The 22,931-nt window shown below is 38.7% G+C and overlaps 1 protein-coding gene across 1 annotated transcript; it reads right to left on the minus strand.

Annotated features, from left to right (window-relative positions):
- Positions 1–8,352: 8,352 nt before the first annotated feature.
- Positions 8,353–18,082, minus strand: ZFAND5 (zinc finger AN1-type containing 5). The gene is made up of 6 exons (XM_028506900.2): positions 17,911–18,082; positions 13,235–13,394; positions 12,701–12,812; positions 11,956–12,059; positions 9,436–9,561; positions 8,353–8,736 (listed from the first exon to the last, which is right to left on the minus strand). The coding sequence occupies exons 2-6, from the start codon at positions 13,383–13,385 to the stop codon at positions 8,588–8,590; spliced, it is 642 nt and encodes a 213-aa protein (XP_028362701.1). The 5' UTR covers positions 13,386–13,394; positions 17,911–18,082; the 3' UTR covers positions 8,353–8,587.
- Between the last annotated feature and the right edge of the window lie 4,849 nt (positions 18,083–22,931).

Below are 22,931 nucleotides of genomic sequence, written 5' to 3' on the forward strand. Positions count from 1 at the left end.
TTAGTGGAGTACCTTGGCAGAGAAGCCGTGGAAAAGTGAGCAAGTGCCACCAAAGAATTTGAAAGTGAGATTAGTACATATGCTCCAAACGTAATGCAACAATATTTATTATTTGAGTTTTATTGTTGAGTTTCACTGAGCTCCAAAGAACAAGGCAATTAATTAATTACTTTTTTGAAGGATTTTCCAGGTGCAATGTCTGAGCTACATATTGAGGAACCACGGGATCAAAACTAAAAAGGGTTTCTGCTATTTGAGCATTTTGCAAGACAATGTAGTCCTACAAACAATGGGTTGAAAACCAGAGATAGAAGTGTTCTAACAAGAGATCACGTGTACCAGCACTTTGAAATGGGGATAATACACAGACACGGAAACCTATGTTTGCCACAGTTCAAGGGCTGAGGCGCTGGACCACCCATGCTCACATCTCTTCACACTGCATGCGACTAGTTTGTGGGAGAGGAGACATTCTCCACAGTGTTCTCCAAATCCGGTTAACAGAATCACTTGGGGGACAGCTGTCAAAATTACAGGTTGTCCCAGATATTCTGAATCAGTGGAAATGAACTGAGGTTCCAGTATGTGTTTTTCGTTTTGCGTTAGCTCTCCAGCTGACTTCAGTGATCCACAGTTTTGGGAACGACACTGCTAGATTTAGTCTACCTTGCTACTCTTAGACATGATTTAGGCAAATCTCATTCATTTTCAGTGTCAGGATCAATGAATTGGGAAGGATTATGAGCGCTGGGAGAGTGCAAAGAGATTCTTAGACATCCCTCCAGTGATAGCAGGCTGGGAAGCAAAGTGTACAGCAGAGGGAGATCACCCAGTACTTAAATGATGTTGTCCTGAACTGACTCAGAGTGAATTTAACTTCTTTACTATTTTAGCCTTGAAAATTACAGTATAGAGGTGGTTTAGTTTTTCTCCATCACAAAGAACAATACCCTAACAATTCAGCCAGGGCTGAGAGGACATTTGGACTTACAAGGTTTGAGTCAACCGCATTTTAAGATAAGACGCTTGCAACACATTATTTCTTGGCTTGCACACATGTGTATGATACAAAGCACAATGTCTTGAGAGTCTGATCTGGGTTTGAGAGGAGGAGTAGGAGAGGGTATCATGGAAAAGCAAACCAAAATATAGCAAGATTATTTTTTAAAAGGACTGGAGGGCTCTGTTTGTGACCCACCAATTCAGTTCCCCCAGTCCATGGAGCCTTTGGATGGGAGGAAATGGCTCTAACAAGAGGAGAGAAGGTGCTACCCTCCTTCTAATGTTACCTCAGAGGCAGCAGCTATACAAGGCAGATTTGGTATTCCTGGTTAATATAACTGCTAGCTCCCTCTTAAAATACTGAAATATCTTCTCAAGAAGGCCATTTAGATCCTGCATCTCTTTGGGTCATGGATCAATTTGAAAAGTCTACCAAGAAACACAGATACCAATTTGTGCATGCAATCTCAGGCACTCATGGATCCCAGCTTTAAAGTTGTCAGGTTTGCAGAGAGAAACTAGTGGTGGGATTTCATATCCATTCCACCAAATAAATTTTAGTTGATAGCAAAGTGACTGATTCTTGCACTGTACAGAACACAATCTGGCCTCTTAAACACCGGTGAATATGGCCTTTCCAGGGGCTTGTAATGTTAAAATGCCAAACCTGAATTAATGTGTTACATGCAACATCATTTGAGTCCTTCAAGTCTTCACTCAGGTATTCAAGATTTTAAGTAACTTTTCCCAGAAACACACACTTTTTGAGCTCCAAACCTGAACTGACTTAAAGTTAGTATCTAAACACCACCTACTCCATCACTTTCCCACGCTGAAATGAAAAATTTACTTGTCACCTGCAACAGTGAGAAATTTTGTAAGGTGTAGTATTCCTGAGAGAAGGGGCCTCAAGTAATGATCTATACCCACTACTATGCAACATTAATTCTGACCACCCATCTTTGTCAAACACAAAAGAAATTTACTTTCTCAGTTCTAGAATCAACCTGGCCAATTTAGTAATTCAGAAAGTCGTTCTTATCTATCGTACCAGTTCATGATCTTGAAAACTGAAACCGTGCATGACTCACTTATTCTGCTCACACACAGAATAAGCCATAGGCACAAACTCAGTTTCAAATGCAAGAATGTTTGCTCCTCTTGGTCCTCAGTGGATGGCATAGCCACCTGGGTGCAAACCATGGGAGGCCTCTTGTAACAACTTTAATAGACCCGTTTCATTTGTTTTCTACTATATATCATACACTCAGCTCATCTTAAAAATCAACCATTGATCCTTAGCTTTACTAATGCATGTCACTGAACAATTAACTTTACCATAAACCTTGAAATGCTAATATTCAGTACCGTTATGTTCAGTCCAATGTGGGCCTTCTGTGTAAGGTCTGTACATCATTGGACAGATTTGGTCACTAGTTAGCTGTGATAATTGTCTGGGGCCCTTAAAGATGCCTTTTTTAAGAGTCTAGAAAATTCTCAGTCCCAATTTACTGAGTAAAAACTCCTATTCTTAATCTACTTCAAAAGTCTTTCTTTCAAAAACCCAAGTAAACATGCTTATCACATGAATGCTAAAGGGCCATTCCTGAAGAGGAATATATATTTTGATGCCTATAGGTTGCAGTTGTTTCTAACAAGTATTGTTACTTTATGAAATCTCTGTAATTTCATGGTATATTGTCACTGATTTAATCGAGCCACTGAAGAAACTGATTATGCTGTCCCGAATATGCAAAACAATCTAGTTTTCATGCTAACCAAATAAGTCTCTGAGTAGCTAAAAATGAAACTTGTTTAAATATAGCTAATTTTAGCAGGCATTTAACTATAACACATTCTAAAAGGTTAATTGGTGGGGTAGCTGGTTAACCATTCATATACAAGTATTAAAAATGTTTACAGAATTACTTTTACAATAGCAATTACTAGTGCAAGACACTAGAAGCTGAATAATCTCAGTGTGTGGGTGATAGTTCTAAGCACATGGGGCATGTCTAGGGGAAGAGTACCTAGAGAAACATGCCCTGGTGAGGAAGTACTTTTCTCACAAGGGTGGACATGGAATTGCAACACCAAGATGTGTAACTTTTCTTTAAAGAAATGCTTAAAAGAAGAATGTATTATCATTTCTTGAGGTTCTATAGATGAGCTGCAGTCCCACACAAGAGAAAGTCTAAATACATTTGTTTGCCTGATATTCTAATTTGTGTTTGAATATTTTTCATGATAGGGAGGGGAGAGTATAAGCATATTACATAGCAAGGATCAGATACCATGTTTTAATGTGCCATGGTTATACACACAGGATCAAATTGACACTGACTCTGGTGTTTAAGTTGAATTCATGTAGGGTAACTTATTTATATATATATTTGCCTCATTCTTAGGCCCTAAAGGGTAAGTTCTTAAGAAAATCCTGTTTTCTGAATAGTTCTTGCACTCAACTAAAATTGAAGAATATGTAAGAAAGGTTTTCTATTAGTTTCTGAGTAGATTGATAGGTGATCCTAATTCCTGAACCGCCTTGGTTACATTATTTCAGATATATACAATCTGAGGCACTGTGGTGACAGTTTTAATCAAAATCACAGGGAAAAACATATTCAAAAACAACTAAATATAAAATAGATTAACCAATTTAAAAAATACCTATTATATGTCATCTTGCTTTTGATGTGGAGTACGAGGTACCAAGATCACTACCTATACTAGAAAGGAAGGTAGCAGTAGCATTGTGTTGCAGACAAGATGGAGTCTTACATTTCTGCTACAAAATAGCTTTTACTTCCAGGACTAGAACAGAAAACACAAAAACTGAGCTCTTTAAAAAATTAAAAACCAGTGTTTGTGTGTGGAAATATCTGTAAGTATTAAATGGTACTTTTGTTATCGTTATACATGTACATGTTTTTAAAGGTTGTACAAATACAAGAAACTACTGTCAAATTCCAAGCTACTTTTCATTAACTATTGGCCGTTTCACCCATGGAAACTAATTTGAGGCAAAATAATCTCATTGCTAATCAACCAGCAATGACTCCCGTCATTCCTTCAAAACTAAAAGCTAATATTTATGAACAAAAATCATTATAAAATCTTTGCAAACAATTACACAAACAAGGTCAAGATAAGTCAAACATTTACATGATGTGGAAAAGATAGAACAACCCTTCCAAGTTATGGTAGCTACTTAAAATTTGTGTCTTGGAGTGGAGGATGAGACAGGAGAGGCTTTGCTTCTTAATGTATATCAATAAATTTGTTTTTGAATCCTGTTAACGTACTACTGACTCAAAAATTTACAATAGTTGTATGCTTAACATGTCACTACTACATTACTTAGTAGACATTTGCTCATTTTAAATTATTTGCTATGAACTTCATTTAACAGACATGTGCAAAGAAAACCTAACTGAAAGGAATGATTCTAATCACTTTGAAAGTTTAAAACATCTTTACAGATCTTTAGCTTTTTACTATATAACTTAATGTAACCAATCTTATTTGTTCTCAAATAATTTTCTTCCCAAGTTTTATAAATCATTGCTCTGTAAGACATTCTCTTGAGCAATAGTAGCTCAAGAGAATGAGGACACGAGTCATGGACTGGGAGAAAATATTTGCAGAACACACCTGATGGACAGTTATCCCCCACCCCCTCAAAAAGGAAAAAAAAACCTCAAGCAAACCCAATTAAAAAATGGGCCAAAGAGCTTATGGGAAACTTCACCAACGTAGACAGCAAAGAAAAATATGGAAAAGTGCTCTGTGTTATGTCATTAAAACAAGGTAACACTACACATCTTTAGAATGGCCATAATCTGGGCCAAGGACAAAACTAAATGCTGGTCAAGACTTGGAGCAACAGGAACCCTTGAGCATTCCTGGTGGGAATGCAGCCATGTGGAATAGTTAGGCAGTTTCTTACAAAACATATTCTTACCATACAGTTCAGCTACCACGCTTGGTATTTACCCAAAGGATTTGAACTTATTTTCACACAAAACTTACACACCCAATGTTTACAGCAACTTTATTCATAATTGCCAAAACTTGGAAGCAACCAAGATATCCTTCAGTAGATGAATGGATAAACTATGGTACACCCAGACAATAGAGTATTATTTATCACTAAAAATGTTATCAAGCCATAAAGATATGGAGGAAACTTGTGAATATTAAGTGAAAAAGTGCAATCTAAAGAGATTACATACTGCATTTTATGATTCCAATTATGGCACTTTGGAAAAGGCAGAATGTAGACAGTAAAGATCAGTGGTTGCCAGGGGTTGGACTAGGAAAAGGCAGAGGCAGATTTTAGGGGCAGTGGAAATAATGATGGTTACATGTCATTCATTATACATTCATCCAAATCCACAGAATGAACTATAAACAATGGACCATGGGTTATTACGAGTTCATCCCTGGGAAATGAGAGGGGAAGCTCTGTATGTGTGGAGGGGTGTAGTTAGTCCCTGTACTTTATCAATTTTACTGTGAACCTTAAACTGCTCTAATAAGTCTAACAGACTTAATAGGGAATACTATGTGCCAAGCACTGATACCCTCCTTATTTACAGATGAAGCCTGGTTCCGGGGTCCATTACCCTCTTAACAACTATGCCACAAACTGCTGGGAGTTCTTTCAAGTTGATTCACTGGGAAGCCCGCCTCAGATCCTAAAACCCAAGGCTCATTTTTACAGATTAGAAAACCCACTGTAGCCCCAAATCATACAGCTAATTTACATCATGATGTATCCTAGTCAAACTTTTTTTTACATACCTTTTTGACAGGGTGGGGAAGACAAACACTGATGTGAGGGAAACCACCATCTGTTGCCTCTTGCATGCCCCCAACCAGGGACCTGGCCCACAACCTGGGCATGTGCCTTGACTGGGAATCAAACTGGCAACTGTATGGTTTGCCGGATGCTGCTCGACCCATTGAGCTACACCAGTCAGAACTAGCCCAAAACATTTTTGAAGGCTGTGTAGATGTCTCTGAGAAATATGCTTTAAAGACTTCATATAGTGTTCCATAAACATTCCAAAATTAAGACCCTTTTTTAGTCTTGCCTGGGAAACATTCAGGTTTGCAAACAGGCCTATATAGAAATTAGTCTTCCTAGCTGCCTTACTGACTTTGGTTCCCTTTTCCCCCATTGATGCTTCCCACAAATTAAATCCTTTAAGACCAAATGTTAATGTTTCTCACTAAAAAAAAAAAAAAAAAAAAAAAGGAAGCCTACAGGAGCATTTATCCGAAGACCTTTATAAACCAATTAAGTCTGAGGGTCCATCATCTTCCTATGTGTCTTCTTTATCCCCCACATACTGTTAAAGCGTATCAAGTAAATGTTGACAGAGGTAGCACTGAGAAGGGAAATTAAGTCATATTTTTAAACCATAATTATCAAGTCAATTGCGATCCTTCATATTTCAGGAAATACCTTATCCCATATATAAACTTCTACACATTTTCCCCACTTGAAGGAAATGCATCAAGACCCAAAGAACTGTGAAAAATAGTGAACCAGGATAAATATTTCCATTTGAAACTCTATCACTGAGCAGCCATGTTTCTGTTCTTGGCTTCTGTTACTCCATGGGCAAAGTCAGAACTTGTCAGTTATTCATTATCTCACGTGAAAGCTTCAAAGACCAAGCCCAGGGATCCAATCTCTACATTAGGGCCACATCCAAAAAAGTAAATCAAAACTACACCTGTTCTCATGCCAACTGTCATGCCTAGAATGTCACCTATAAAATAAAACCAAAAAGGGTAGGCAGACCATAATTGTTCAAATTTCATTCCTTTCTCTTAGGTGATAAGATCCTAAATATGCCATTTCTTTCAAAAACAATCACCTGTTATGTACTATACTTGAAGACACTTCACAAAACTCATCTCATGGTTCTCACGTGAACACATGTTGAGATGGCAATGAAAAATGTACAACATAGCCATGTAAAATCTACACATGTTAACTAAAAGATTATGAAACATTTTCTAATTATGTCTCTGTAGAATTTCTAACTATAGCTTAAAAACCCAATGAACAAGTTGAAATTTCCCTCTGTACATGGCTTTTATTATTTACATAATACAATATAGCATCAATGCTGGATAGCATGATTATGTGCAATACATAAATATGAACTATCTGTACACATCTGCAAATCTAACTCAGAACTAAGGTACATAAAATTGAAAGCAAAATTGAATGCTTTAAGAATGAAAAGTAAAAACTAGGACTGAACACTGCAATAAATCAGAGTAGTGCCTCGTGTACATACTTAACTATTTACAGATGAAAACAGGCATTACCACAACACTAATCTAACTATACTCATTTATATATTAAAAAAAAACACGCACGTTTCATACATCACAGAAAACCTCCCATTATAACACAGAAGTGGTATTACCAGACAAGCATCAGTGAAGTATACTGCCTCTTCTAGTTGTTATTGTACAATGCTGTAAATAATGCAGCCCATGCAATACACCCAAGAACACTAGAGTCCTACACCCAAGTACAATTAATATGATAAAGCAGCCCTCTGCAAGTGGTGCTGGATACCACTAAGTCTACTGCAGCCATGTTGGTTATGATTTTCCATGCAGAAGGGTAAAGTTACATTAAGAACCGAAGTCTTTAAAAAAGCTTTAAACATTCTTTCTTGAACCAAAACATTCAACAAAAGATGCACATGAAAAATTAACTGTTCAGATGCTTTTGCAACTTAAAATTCAGATGCATGTTATTCAGTAGTGCTGCTGTATATGAAAACCAAATGTAGTTTTAATTTCTTCTTGTAAACAAATTAATCCTAGTGCAGTTCTGTGCTACACATTTTTAGCAATGAGTAATGCAGACATCTTCTGGTGCAGCCAGCACAGTAAGCTTCAATGGTAGCTCAAACCCTGTTGCTTGATGGTTTTACTCCTATGACAACCAGTTGTGATGTTTACCTTTCACAGAATGTCTTATTTGACAGCTTTTAGACTGACTAGCCAGGCTTATACATGGCATCAAATACTGGTTTCATGGGAAGGTCTGATCCTCTTTATCGCCTTCTTCCAGCTTCCAAAGAACATGTGGAAATTAACAAGGTGAAGTTTAATTATGATGGAAGTAGACTGCCAGTCCTTTTCTGGTGTACCATTTTTAAGAAAAATACAGGCACATAACACTAGCCAAAGATTATACCTTGATTACATTCCCAAAAGGCAGAAACGCTGCAAACATGCAGATATTTCACGTATTTTGTTTGGCACGTGGGAACTAAATTTTGTCCCTAGTATCTGTAATTCAATTTGATGTGCAGATTTTCATCCAATTTTATTTAAGGGAGGGCATATACATTTTGTAGGGCTGTACCTATCCAATTCTGCCTGTAACAAACACCCAAACATCCTAAAATATCAATAAGACAGACAAGTATAAAGTAAAACTCTGGAGAACATCAAAGGAAAATGGCCATGCATCTGCTCTTTAATGTTTTCCTACGATATATTAAAATAAAAACAAAGTTTCAGTCTCTTCACAAGTAGTAATTTATATTCTCTGGATTTTTTCAGCCACAACAACTGGATTCTCTTTTCTGATTTTTGCTGCAGCTTCTGCTTTGTAATCATATGGACAGTTGTGCTTGTCAGAGTAACGGTGAAGTCCACAAAACAAATTTCCACACCGGCAGTCAAACCCTGTACACGAAAGAGGAACCAGAGTCACTTGGGAACTTGTAGCAATTAAAAGGGAGAAAAAATAATAATAAAAAGCCTTACTCACTATAGAAAGGGAACCAGGTTTCCACGACTCTTTGAAACATCAAAGACAGACAGAGTCTTGTCACTTCAAATTGTGATAGAGCTTTTAAACCAACCTTTGACATGATACATTCAAGTAACTATCCTTCCATAAACTCCTACAGATACCACACAGGGTAGAAATTAATTACACAGGCTCTGGAGCCAGAACAATGTGGATTTAAATTCTCCTCCTACCATATGTTAACTGGGTAATGTTTCAAATGAAAACTAGGGAAAGACAACAACAAAGCTGTGAGACTTAAAGGAAATAAAAAGCATCTACAATATTTTTTGCCTGGCTCCAAGTGGGTGCTTACTGTTTAGTTCAGCTACTTTTTACCCAGGAGACCAAAGGAAATAATCAAAATGAATGAATTTTTATCAATCCAATAAAGGAAAGTAACTCATAAGGTTTAAAGTTAATAAAAGGGTTTTATGTGATTAGGAAGACAAATGGAAATCAAACTGGACTTTCTATTCTTGAAAGTTGGGCATTTTGTTATAAAACCAACCAGCCCCTTATAAAGTTCAATAAGGCACACCTTATTGAACCCTAGCTATAAAATATACTCTGTCTAATGTGTTTTCTAATACCTGTAAGGCCAACTTTCTTTCTGCACATAAAACATCTGTTCTTCTTTGGTTTGGGTAACTCAGGAGCTTTTTCTTCACCTTGAGAAGTACTAGGCTGAGAAACTGATGAACTGGGCTGAGTGACAACTGAAAAGTAAGAGTAAAAATTAGCAATTTGTCAACAGTTCACTGGCTGAAAATTAACCAATTATCTAAGCTAAAAACAAAACAAAACAAAACAACAACAACAAAAAAACCCTTAAAAGTCATGGTAAAAAATGTTTAAGAAGCCTTTCTTAAAAACATGTACCTTAAACAGGGTCTTTTACTTTTATAACGGAACTATCATATCTAAGAATTTCTTGCCAATCAACATATTACTTGTTCCTTTAAATTTTATACAATCATCACTCCAAATTCCTTTCAACTCACTCTTAACAGCTAGTACTGAGAAATAAAATACCAATTTTAAAAGATTTTAAAGATCTGAGATGTTGGTCACATGCTCAGTTTTTCCATATTATAATTGCCTACATGTAAACATCTTAAACTAGGTCTGTTCAAAGTCATTACTACTCAGTAAATAAAGCTGACAACTTCTGAGGTTCTTTACTGCAAAAGCCATTTGGCTTTTATACTTTCTGGGCAGGGAGGGGGGGAACTGTAGATAGATAAAACCAGCAAATTTTGACAAGTAAAACCCATATCATTAATCACTGATTTCAGATCCTATAATTTCATAATTATTTTTCAATGTAACAAGTGCTTTATTGTCTTATGCAGAAAATCTGGAGACTTTTTTTTAAAGTTCCTTTTGAAAAATTAGCAAGCACTGTCTTGATTTCGGAAGTCTTGATTTTAGACTTAAGGATTTCATAGGTAAAACAATAATTTTGGTTTACATTAAAAAGTCCATTTTTCCACCTAAAGGGCTTTAAGTTTTAGTTCATACATGAGAGCAATAGAATTTATCAATATGAAGGCAAAAATTGTACATTATTGGATTAAAGTCCACATTACCATTACTTAAAAAATACCAAATTTAATTCTACTTCCATAAAATTCAACCACACCAGAAACATTGTAAACTGAGCTTTAATATTAATCCAAAACCCCAAGAATAGCAAATCAGCATATGCAATGCTAAAATTACAGCCTAAATAGGTCAGCACCAATGCTATTAGCGTAAATCCAAACTCTAGATGCAAGGCAAACTGGTTTAATGACAACTTACTTGAAAATTCTCCCCAAATTTGTAACTCATTTTTATTAGAGATTAGCCTAATATTAGGCTAACAGAATATTCTACCTATTACTTATTCCTAATAATCTACTATGACAACCTTAATATAATTTTTCCTGATGATACGGGAACAGTTTTGGGGAGGAGAGGAGTGGTAGCCATTTCCTTGACCATGCCTAAAAGCTGAACAGTGGTTCATAAGATATACAAGGGGAACTAAGAAAACATGATATAGAAAAAGGCAAAGAAACAGTGAACTACAGATTTACTACTACGAAATAATAATTTGGAGGCTAGCTACCGATCTAACCCACAAGAGTAAGTACTATTCCAAGGCCAGACTAATTTTGTGTTTCAAAACTAAAAAATTCTCACACACTCTAATTTGGTCAGCTTTTGCAGAAGGATGGAACTCATTTCAAAATACCAAATATGGATTCACTTGCCCAACTTATACATTTTCACCTTAACTTTGTCAGATAAGCTTGTGACATTATGTGATACTAGAAAAGGCAAGCCTCCAAAGCACATTATATATGCGGTGACACTATTTCCTCACAATAAAGGTTTATATTGTATTCAGTCAACATGACCAGGAAAAATGAAGCTATCAAAAATGAACTATGTGCAATATAAAACACATAGATCCTTGTTCTAGGCCTAGCACAGGTAATTCAAGTAAATCAACCTCTTAGCACATTAGAAAACTTGTGGTTGGCACTGTATAAATTAAGCACTGACTCAAAGTCACTATCTAACGAAAACCAAAAATGCCTTCCCATACTGAGTTTTAAACTTTTATAAAGTATGAGATCCTACAGTTCCACCTGAAAGTCTCAGTGTTTAATATCTTCTTTTGCTTGAATATTTTCTACAATACTAGCAGTATTAAGACTGAGAAGTTATTACTTTTTATTTAAAAATTTTTCTTCATAGCTCTGAAATTTAATCTGTGTAATTTCTGCTGTTTTTGAACAATGCCTTCTCTAACGATTTAGATACCTTTAAAATATGACAGTAAACCACTTTTTAAGTTCATTAAATCTTAATACATCCTGTCTCCAGATTATAATCTTTGCTAATTTACTGGTGTGAGGGGTGGTGGGAGGTGGGTAGAGAAGAAAGAAGAGAGTAAAGTGACTATTTTACACTCTCGAAAGAGAGCTGGTTCTTGCTTGGTCTGTATTTTACAGCTCTCTCCATCTTTGGTCCTTCAATGGGAAGGAACGAATCCCCCCACCAACCCTTTCTCATACTACCAAGTCCAGAACTGAACTAGTATTAAACAAAAAGCATACCTGGCTCTGACACCTCTGTTTTCGGGGTAGTTATTTTGTCCTCTCTTGAAATGCTCATTTCTGTCATTTGCTGAGTTACAGGCAAGGCAGCCACAGGTACATTTCTATTTGAGTTCAAGCAAACATTTTTAAAGATGTTAAGGGTACTTCTTTGTGAGATAGTAAGTTCTCAGTTCAACTTTAAATTATATAGTATTTCCAACATGATCAATCGGAGTTAAATAATCTAAAATTTAAAAAAGATACTGGATGCTCTCAGCAAAAATGGTTGAGAATAAAGAAAGCAATCTGATAAATGTCTCATCAATTCAAGGCTGCATATTTGTAAAAATCACATTACTTTATTAGAGCCAACTAGGAGTTTTTAGCTGTGTCTGCAATCTGTTTAAGGGCAAAAGGGGACAGTTTTGCCAAAAATGCCTTGCATGGCATTACACTATAGTCTGCAAAGCCTCACTCCCTGCAGTCTCTAAGCCTCAATTATAAGGAAATAAAAGCACAGCATTCTCAACACAGCATCCTTGGGGGTGTTATGGAATGTTATAATACATGTCTTTCCTCAATGACCTACAAGATCATATATTAAAAGATACTGAAATCCCTGACTATGCAACACATGCAAAGCCAAGGGCATCTGATAAATTAACACCCTTATTATATATGAACATTCATAATTATAATAGTATGGATAGCACAGCTATCTTTGTTTCCTCCTTGTATTATAAAAACTCTGGAATAATCTTACCTTGATTTTTCAGATGTGCTGCCAGCAGCACCTTCACAGTTGTTTAAACTAGCGTCTGCTCTTTGTACAGATGCAGAATCTGAGGTAGGACTGTTGGAACCACTAGCCGTCCCTATTTTAAAAAAATGATTTGTAAGAAACAAAGCAATACAACACTCAGTATCAAGACTAAATAAGTAACAAATACTTGCATTTAATTAGGTTAGTGATTTAAGCATTCTCATTGTGCTGCAGAATCCTACACTTGAGCATCCAAACAAAAGTACATTATTAAAGTCATATCCAGTGAATACAAGTGTAAAACAAAACCTCAAAAACAAAATGAAACAGCTAGAAGACACTTGTAGATAGATAGTCATTCATTCCTGATGTAGTAATGCCAAGTACTTGGACTGTTGCTTTAATTTCAAGCTTTTCTCAGGTCTTCTCTCTCTGGGCCTTCAGCATTGATTCTCAGTCTTAGACCCCCATTCTTGGCTCTATGTTTTCTTTTCACCAGTTCTTCAAACGAGTTTTTCCTTGGAAACAACTTACCCATTGGGCTCATTCTGCCACTATTCTGCTGCCTCTGAAGATGTTCTTTGTAGCAAACAGAACACATTCCATTTGTCCTAGGATTCCCATAAAAGCCACATCCTGTACTACACAGCATGGGCCCTGGGGTCTGGTTAGTCTCCTGAGCCATATTTTTCAGCTATAAAGAAAACAAAAACAAAACTTTAGAAACTAGTATATAACTGAAATAAAATCACTAAATTAGTATAATGGTCACCAATGTACCTTTGTTATTCTGAACACTAAGCCTATTTTTAACAAAGGCCCAAATTGTGTTATCATTTTAAAAAGTAGGCCAAGAAAAGTTATGAATATTTTGCTCCCTTTGTAAAAACAAAGGCATGAAAGGAATCATTTTTTAACTTGATAAATAATGATCTATGATTTCATTCTTTAGGACAAAAAAACTCCCCCGCCATTAAACATTAAAATGTATTTATATTACTTGTCATTATTGCTTTTTGCTTCAGTTTCTGAAAAGGTCACTCTGCCTGTTATCAAAATTGTATTTAAATCAATATAGGCAATTGATATCTCCTGATTGTTGGTTAAAATAGATTAAATGGAACTTGTAAATGTCAAAGAAAGCTACAAATCTTAATTACTATTTATTTTTATGACTATTTTTTAGAGAACGAGAAACACTGATTTGTTGTTCCACTTATTTATGCATTTTCATAAAAAATCCTCATCCAAGGGCATTAGAGAGAGAGGGAGGGAGGGAGACAGAAACACCGGGAAATATATGTGCTCACTACAAGGATTGAATCCACAACCCCTAGTTTACAGACACAAGGCTCCAACCAACCACAAGCACACCACACTGGCCAGGAGCATTGGTTGATACTTGTATATGCCCCAACCAGGAATTGAACCCACAACATTAGGGTACTGGGACAACACTAAACTAACATGAACTACTTGGTCAGGGCCTAATTACTGACTCTTGAGATCTACCAGTTCTTTATACACTTAGCTGTATATTAGATGTAGCTCTATGCTTTCTTAAAACTAGCACCCGAATATACTTGGGCCCAACTAGTAATTCAATAATTCTGCTACTGGGCAGCTTTTAGAATATTGCAAACACTTTCACACAGCCTGAAAAGAGAGCTGGCAGATCATCTAGCTTTTCCTGTTGCCTTGGAACCAATGAGTGAAGCTCTTTAAAAATTTAGGGGGTCAGCTGCTTACACTTTTATGTTCTACATTTGAGATGTGAAATATGGGGCTGAGTACTTTAAAGTCAGAGCCTAGAATCCTGAACCACACAACAAATTATTAGCCAGAGATTTCTCAGCCAAAGGCTCTCTTAAAACAACGGCTTGTTTTCCTCATACCAGAAAATTAAAATGGAAAATTGAGCTTTCCGAGCTCAATTTCAATGTAGCAAAGTAAAGCAATATAAATACACAATGTTTAGTAATGGTTAATATTTTATGCTAAGTTACCAGAAAAATCTTTATACAGCAAGGATAGACTTGCTTTTCCACAAGTCTTGTTAAAATCACCACAAATAGTTACCTTCTGTTAAATTTAATATATTTTCCTCTAAGTTAACGAGAAAATACACACTATTAAAAACCTGGATTTCCACAAAACCTAAAAATATTATGAATGTACAAAAAGCAAACTTGAGAACATTTTAGCAAAGAGCATATGCTCTAACTTGTCATTTAAATGTACCTTACTGTTGATGAAAGAAATTAAGTTATGAACACTTCAAGTAAGTGCAGGAAAAGTACTTCAAGCTACAACTTATCATCTTCTAGAATTCTATATGGCTTTTTCCAATTACCACTTCTAGAATACACTTTTTAGTTAGTTATTTAAAATGATGTCTCAATAATTATTAGCAATTTTTATTAACAAAATTACTTTTTAAAAGGATGGAAGAGGACTAACCAATTCTGACCTGGCAGAAGGATAACTATTCTCAACTAAATAACAGTAACCTTTACTTTTGTTAGCAAAAGGACAGTTTTCAAGATGGAAAATATTTCAAACCAATCAAACTTGTACAGAGAGTGACCAAGATCCACAACTTCAAACAATAGTACTAATTTAGTTGACACTGTCTCTTTAAATAGTAAGTGGAATTTAGCTGACTCATTTTGGAGCAGGGTAGTGTAAACATTTCAACATCACTTAGGAAGTTTACTAATAAACACTTTCAGCTGGGTTTTTAAAAATTAGAGCATAATATGTGCAAAAAATGCTTCAAATAATAAACTATTTATTTGCATGCCCACTATGAAGTGTGTGAATCTTTACCCTAAACAAAAATTTGGTCCATTTCTCAGACTCAGCTTAAGAATTACACTAGCTCACACTTTCTATACTAATTTTCAGTCATCGGACAGTGGCTTTAATAGCAAAATGGCCTAAATTTGACCCAATCAACATTAATATTTGTTAATCTGATTCTTAAAATCTTTTATGTAAACACAATGGGGGGGGGGCGAATTTCATCCAATGACTTCACTCACACCAACATGCAAAGTATTCCTTCTACCTTTCCTTCTTCGGAAAACACATCTACCTTCAATTCACTATAAATAATCTTCAACTTAGAGACGCCAGGACATTTAGTCTTCTACCTGGCTTCTCATCTTGTTGTCTGTCCACCATCCCCCGCCTCCTGCCCAGAAAGCCAGCTTTTAAATGCCATCACATGTGCACAGCTTGCCTTAATATTTCTTCTCAGAAGCTTAGATCACATGGGCGGACGCTTCAGCCTGTCACAAGGCTGCAATGTGACAGGCTGAGCTGGATGGAGGCTCTCACATAAAGCCTAGTCAACAGGGGCCTCTGAAATCAGCTTCTATTTATATCCCAGAGCCTGCCAACTCCTACACAACCCCAAAAACTAGGGATGCAGCATTCATACATCTAACATAAGAAAACAAAACAAAAAGATGCCATTAAGTCCGCTATAGTTTTTCCTAATGTAGAGAATTAGAGAACAATCTCAAATTCAATCTAGAAGATGCAAGCTTCATTAATCATGCACGAAGCCAAAATGGCCAGGATTGTTTATAAAAACAAGCACAGCACAGAGCATCAAGGCACCAACAATCGTCATGTTTAGTGCCAATTTCTTCTTTTTTTGGAGGGGGGAGTGGGGAAAGCCTGTCATCAGGTGCTATGGTTCTCTCCTACTTGGCTGTATTTTAGAAAAATACAGTATCATTACTAGTATCTTTAAAGTTGATAGAAACTTGAGCATTCACCTGTTTCCTCGATCATGTAAAGGTGGAATGTTTATTTTTATAGTTTTGGCTTTCTGTAATCCACAATTAAAAGAAAAAAAAACCCCCAAACAATCCAAAACCCTGAACAACTCTCTAACCTCGAATAGAAGAACAATTCAAAGAAAGGTTTTTCAAACCTATAGAATTTAGTTCTTCCAGGTGCACATCATGTTAAGAGATGTTAAGAATGCCCGCTCACCTGGACTTGATCTGAATTCTAGACTCTAATCTACCTCTGACTAAGCCAGTGACCTTGGGCAAGTCCTCACTCTCCGTATGAGTTTCCTCCTTGCCAAATGCAGTATATTAGTGTGTTTTTAAAAGGCTCCTTTCCAGGCTTAATATCGGGCCCGAGAGACAGAAAATAGGGGAAAACTAAAATAAATCCCTTTCTTAAAAATTCTTTAAAAACTTGAGAGATAAAATTGCAGTATTTTTCTAAGTCAATTCTGAAATCCTGTTTAAAAATGAGTTTAAAATGAAATTTATAATTCTTAAGGCTGTAAATTACTTAAATGCCTGGTATAGAAACGGGCTATGACCTGTATATTACTTTACACTTGTACGTCCTTATTCTCAGTGGGGCATTCAACAATAAAGATAAAAACCCGGGCCTTTTCCAAAACACAGCTTCACGGAAAGCTTGGAAAGGAAGCACAGAATTTCAGTTCAACAGCCTAAATGCATGAAACAAAGGGGAAGGTTCTTCATTTCCCTAATAAAAGGGATCTTGGGCGAAAACACAAAGGCGCTGGGAAAACTAAACACGACTACAGATTAGACCCCTCATTCACGTTCCACAGAATTTTAGAAGTTCAGGTCCCACTGGTTCCCCACCCCCCTCCTAGCACAGGCCTCACTCAGGAAAGCCCGACAGGGCCTTCTTCAAAAACTACTGAGTCATGCAGAACAGCAGCTCCGCAGGACAGGCCGGCCCCTCACCCTACCCGCCCCGCACCGACCCCCGGGCTAGAACTGTTCCCCTGAGGAGGCGGCAGCGAGCTGGGGTCGGCGGCGAGCGGGGGTCGGGGGCGCGGCCGCCTCTTTGTCTGTCTGGGTCCCGCTGCCCACGTCGGGCGCCGCAGCCAAGGGAGCCCGGGACTCTCGCGAGGGTGGCCCGGAGCCCCAACCCCCGGAGGACCCACGCGGGTATTGTTCCAGGCCGAGAGCACGCGACTAAGCCGGGGGCGCAGAGAGTCGAGCCCTCGGGCCACGACCACAGGATGACGCCTCCGTCTTTGTGCTTCCTGAGCTGGCGGGCGGGCTCCCCTCCCCCGGACACCACCATCCTGGACCCACTCGGGCCTAATCGGAGTTCGGTGGCGTCCCGGCCCCCCCAAGCCAACTCCCCGGCCTGGCACGAGAGGCCGGGCGCCCTCCCCCCAGCTCCCCACCACTTACTCTGCGTGAGCCCGAGTGCAAGAGCCCGGCTGGCGCGTGACGCCGGGGCGGTGGGGCCGGTCCGAAGCCTCCGAGATGGGCGAGCCGAAAGCCCTGAGGCCGCCGCCGCCGGCCAGGAGCCAGTAGGCGCCGCAGGCGGAGGTGGCGCTGCCGCCGCCGCGGGGTCCTTTTGTTCTTGCAGTAGCACCGACCGTGGCCGGGACACGCCGGAGCTTGGGAAGTGGGAGGAGGGAAGCGGAGGGGGGGGAACAGAGGGAGAGGCGGAGGGAGGACCCGAGGCCGCGGCTGCTAACGCGGCTCGCGTCGTTCGCCCGTCGTCGCCTCACGCATCCACCGGCGGCGGGTAGAGCCGATTACGAAGGCAAGCGGCGCGCGCGCAGCGGGAACGGCACCGCGAGGGCTCGCTGGTGGCGCTCTCTGTCACTTGAGCTACCGCCGATGAGGCCCGTAGCTCCCGGGAGCGAGCGAAGAGCCCCAAGTAGAGATGCAGATAGAACACCGGTCCTGCCGACTGACGCTTCCTCCCCGCCCCGCGCTCCGGCAGTGAGGAAAAGAAGGAGGGAAGGGGCGGGGTCTGTGCGTCATCGAAAACCCCGGCGGCGGTGGGGGTGCGTGGTGACGTAGCCTACCCGACGTCCCACCCTCGACCCCAGTCACCGGAGGCGGGGCGGGGCCTGACCGCACTGCCGTCGCGCGTAGCCGAGTCACTGGCCTGGCTGCGGCCCCAGGGTGGAGCTGGAAAGAGCGAGTCGTGCGGAGGATGAAGTTCTATTTTTAACCTGATTGTTCGCCCTCACCCTCCCTCCTTCTTGTTTCCTCACTCCAGCCCGCTTTTTGCCATCGGAGTTCTCTTGATTCTTATCCTCCTTACTTTCTTATCATCACTCCCCCACCCTTTAAGAATTAGGGGAATTCGTCTAGAGAAGAGGAAAAAGAACTCATTTCTACCTTTGAGGGGTTCTTTTTGCTTGTTTATTAAGTCTACACCCCGCCCCATTCTCTCCCAACCGCTTTCGGTTCCAAAGTCCAGCTTGAGCTTTGCCGTGACGCGGCGGGTTAGGAGCTGGGCAGGAGGCACTCGCTCAAGGTCACGGGTGGAGCTGCCACTTCTCGGCCTCGGTGTCTCCGTTCTGAACAAACTGTTTTGGCCAGCCTGTAAAATCCCTGGAAATTGACTATTCCAGCAAAGCGTCGTGAACTGGGAAAGTACCAAATGTTCTACTCGAGAAATGGGGTAAGGGACAAACAAGTTAGACTTGAGGCAGAAATCAGAAAGGAGGTGTTAAAGAGGAAGTTCAAGACAGGGGAGGTAGTATTAGGCGGACAATTCACAAATAAGGCACAGGACCGAACTAATTTGAAAGGGTGAGTTAAAACAGAACATTTACAAAGCAACGACCCGGCCCCTCCCTGCCCCTCCACCTTACCTTTCTAAGTGACTTTAGTTTAACTCCAAAGGACAATTGCTAAAACAGAAAGAAATTGTGATATTTTCTAGTAACCAGTAGCGTAGTGAATAAATAAGTGATGTTTAGGGCTATGTTAGCCACTGTTAAGAATGGAATGAGAGGTCCCTTCAGTGTTTCCCAAATTCACTAATCAGAAAAATGACTTGGGGTGATTCTTTAAAAGATTCCTAGGCCTCATCCCTGGAGATGGTTTTGGTTGGCTTGGGGCAGAGGTCAGGAACTTGTATTTTAAGTAATACTCCCTGTAGCCCTGGCTGGCATAGCTCAGTGGATTGAGCGTGGGCTGCGAACCAAAGCATGGCAGATTCGATTCCCAGTCAGGGCACATGCCTGGGTTGCAGGCCACAGCCCCCAGCAACTGCACATTGATGTTTCTCTCTCTCTTTCTCCCTCCCTTCCCTCTCTAAAAATAAATAAAAATTTTTTTTTAAAAAAATACTCCATGTAATTCTTTTTTATAGTTTTGTGTATTTGGGAGAACCTATTCGGGCTCTGTGCCAAAATTTCCAAAATTAAACAGTATCCTGCCACACTGAGCAGAATACTTAGAACATTTAGGCTTATTTCTGTGGTTAATTAATGTGTTAGATATGTTAAGTAGTTTCAGTCACTGATTCCAGGGCCATTGGAATTTATTCCCTTGAACAAGTAGATAATTTAGTAAAAATAGCTACCATTTACCATTTTTGGTGCTAAGTATTATCCATTTAGGGTCTCATTTAATGCTCATTGCAGTTCACTGAGATATGTATGCACTGTTACAACCATTTTTATAGTTAAGTGAGTAATGAGTAAAGAAAAGTGACTTGCTTGAAGCACTGAAGGACAGGGAAGATATGGAAATGATTCTTGCTGAGGAAAACATAACAGAGATTCCCCTCCACTCCCAGAATTTTAGTTATTAAAAAGTAAAACAAGTTAATTCTTGAAGAAGCAAATTTAAAAAACCCAAGAAGAATAAGGCAAGCTGGTTATTTAATAACGTATTGCATAATATGCTTTGTAGCATCTTCTAATAATTCGTGTTCTCCCAACCATTTATAATTTTCTCTATAAGACTATTTCAACCAAGAATGTGGCTGATATTGAATCTAGTTGTAGCAAGATTTTCTTCTACCAGCTACTCTAGCCATTCTCAAAGGGTGATTCCTAGACCAGCAGCATTGCCATAATCTGGGCACTTGTTAGAAATACAATTTTTTAGGCTCCCACACCAGACCTATAGAATCACAAATTGGGAAGTTTGGTCCAGCAATCTGTGTTTTAACAAATTTTCTGTGTGATTCTTATGTGTGCTCAAGTTTGAGAATCGTTGGCTTACCCCTACCACGCCATCAAGTAATGTCTCTCAGGTGCTCACACCAGGGAAAGGGAAAAGGTTAAAAAAAAGAGATTTTTTTTCATATTACTGGTGTAACAGATTATGGAATGTACTTCAGTGGAGTGGTTTCTTTCCCTCCCTTTGGTGTTCTAAATTTTCAGCTGGACTCTAAAACCAATTATACAACACAAAATATATAATAGAATGCTCTTAATATAGTATGCAAAAAGTCCATCACTCTGGTCATCAGAGAAGGTTGAAACTAGCATTTGTAAAATAGATAACAGGAAAAAGCAAAAGGAAAAAAAAGTGAGGCATACTCAAATGTGATGTTATCAATTAATTATTCAAAAACACTTTGTAGAATTTCATTATATGGACGAAAAGTGGTTCTATGGAGAGTATAATCTTACAGGTTATGTTCACAAATCCCTTGTTAGGCAGGTCATAATGGGTACTCACTACCCAGGTATATACCTATCTTCCTTCCTCTCTTCCTTCCTCCCTCCCTTCCTTCCTTCCTTCCTTCCTTCCTTCCTCTCTCTTTCTCTCTCTCTGTCTTTATATTTTATTTATTTTTAGAGAGAGGGGAAGAGAAGGAGAAAGAGAGGAAGAGAAACATCAATGTGTGGTTGCCTCTTGTGTGCCCTCTTCTATGGCTTGGCCCACAACCCAGGCATGTGACCTAACTGGGAATCAAACTGCAACCCTTTGGTTCACAGACAGGCACTCAATCCACTGAGCCACACCAACCAAGTCTGCATATAACTTTTTTAGTAAAAGGTTTATCTTTGCCTTAAGCAGGCCCTGTCCATTACTTTTTCTAATCTAGGTTAGCAAAACTTTGAAATAAGCATAAGCATCCTCAAGAGAGCACATAATTAATAATTATATAATTGAAGTGTCAGGGAATCCAATAATGAATTGGTTTTAGACTCAGATCAACAAGTGGTTGACTGAGTTTTCCCCCCCAAGAAACTGATAAAGCAAGTAGCAATTTAATTGTATAGATATTTTGGTAATTTTGAAGCCATACTTATTTTCAGTGAAAACAACTTGATTAAACAATCTTCAAATAAATGATATGGATATCTTACCTGATTAGTGAAGACTTTTAAACAAACTCCAGATACTGTCAACATAGCCATAAACAATTTTAAAGACTATTTAAATGAACAAAAGCCTTTATTATTTATGTAAGCCAAGAATTTATAAGGTGAGGGAAATTGATGAGTGTGTGTGTGTGTGTGTGTGTGTGTGTGTATCTGTTAATATAACCTTTTAAGACAAGGTAGTTTAGTCTCAAGAACTTGAAGAAATCTTTGTTATTGAACAAACTAGGTACAAACGTTTAGTTTGTATTCTAAATCTCAGTAGTTAGCTCTGGGATTGGCTCTGAAACAACACTTCGGAGCATAGTGTAACTTTGGCTCATGGGTGGTGAGTGGGCAAGAAAGATAGGAAAGAGGTACATGATTAGGTAAGAACCCAGCAACTGGGATGGTATAAAGCTCTGGCATTGGAAAATTCGTACGTACTAATGGGCTAGCTATTGGGCAACAGAAAAATGTCATAGAAAGCGGGTAGATACCATCAGGGAGGTCAGAATTTAGGCAGAAGACTAGTAAGAGAAAAGTGGACAGGGTGGGCCTGTGTCCTAGAGGAATGCAAGTTCTAGGCAGAGAGCCAAGGCAAGTGCCCCATGTTGGTGTAATGTTTTTTTTTTATTATTTACAATATATATTTGAAAGCATTAATTTGATAAATTTATACAACAGCCCATTGAAATAGGTATCATCATCTCTTCTTTTATAGAGAAGACAGAAGCTCAAAGTCATGTGTCCTATCTAATGACATACATTAAGAATCAGAACTGGAAATTTAACTCTAGCCTTCTTTCCCTTAGTTCTCTGTTCTGCTGCCTCTCCAGGCAGACCTCTTTCCCTTTTAATTTATGCAGTAAATATATTTCCCATTATAATGAAAACCACCCTTTTATATCCTGTATATCACCCATCTCACTCAACATTGTGACCTTAATGGAAACTATGTTTAGATCATTTCTTCCTATCTAACAGGCAACTCTTCCCAAGTTTCTTTCGCTGGCTCCAACTTTTCTATTCAACTCCTAAAAGCAGCATTTCTTAAGTCTAGGTCTAGGTCCCCAGTGCTCTTTGTTTCTTTTTATTTTAATCCTCACCCAAGGATATGCTTTTATTGATTTTAGAGAG

Source organism: Phyllostomus discolor, chromosome 3 (assembly GCF_004126475.2).
Source record: "Phyllostomus discolor isolate MPI-MPIP mPhyDis1 chromosome 3, mPhyDis1.pri.v3, whole genome shotgun sequence".
NCBI classification, from domain to species: Eukaryota; Metazoa; Chordata; class Mammalia; order Chiroptera; family Phyllostomidae; genus Phyllostomus; species Phyllostomus discolor.

Bases quoted from the DNA above. Each gene is read 5' to 3' on its own strand.
- ZFAND5 (XM_028506900.2), bottom strand. From the start codon at position 13,385: ATGGCTCAGGAGACTAACCAGACCCCAGGGCCCATGCTGTGTAGTACA. The intron at 9,562-11,955 runs GTATGCTTTTTG...CTTACTTTTCAG, and splicing joins AACAGAGGTGTCAGAGCCAG to TTGTCACTCAGCCCAGTTCA. The intron at 8,737-9,435 runs GTATTAGAAAAC...TTTCGTGTACAG, and splicing joins AAAGAAAGTTGGCCTTACAG to GGTTTGACTGCCGGTGTGGA.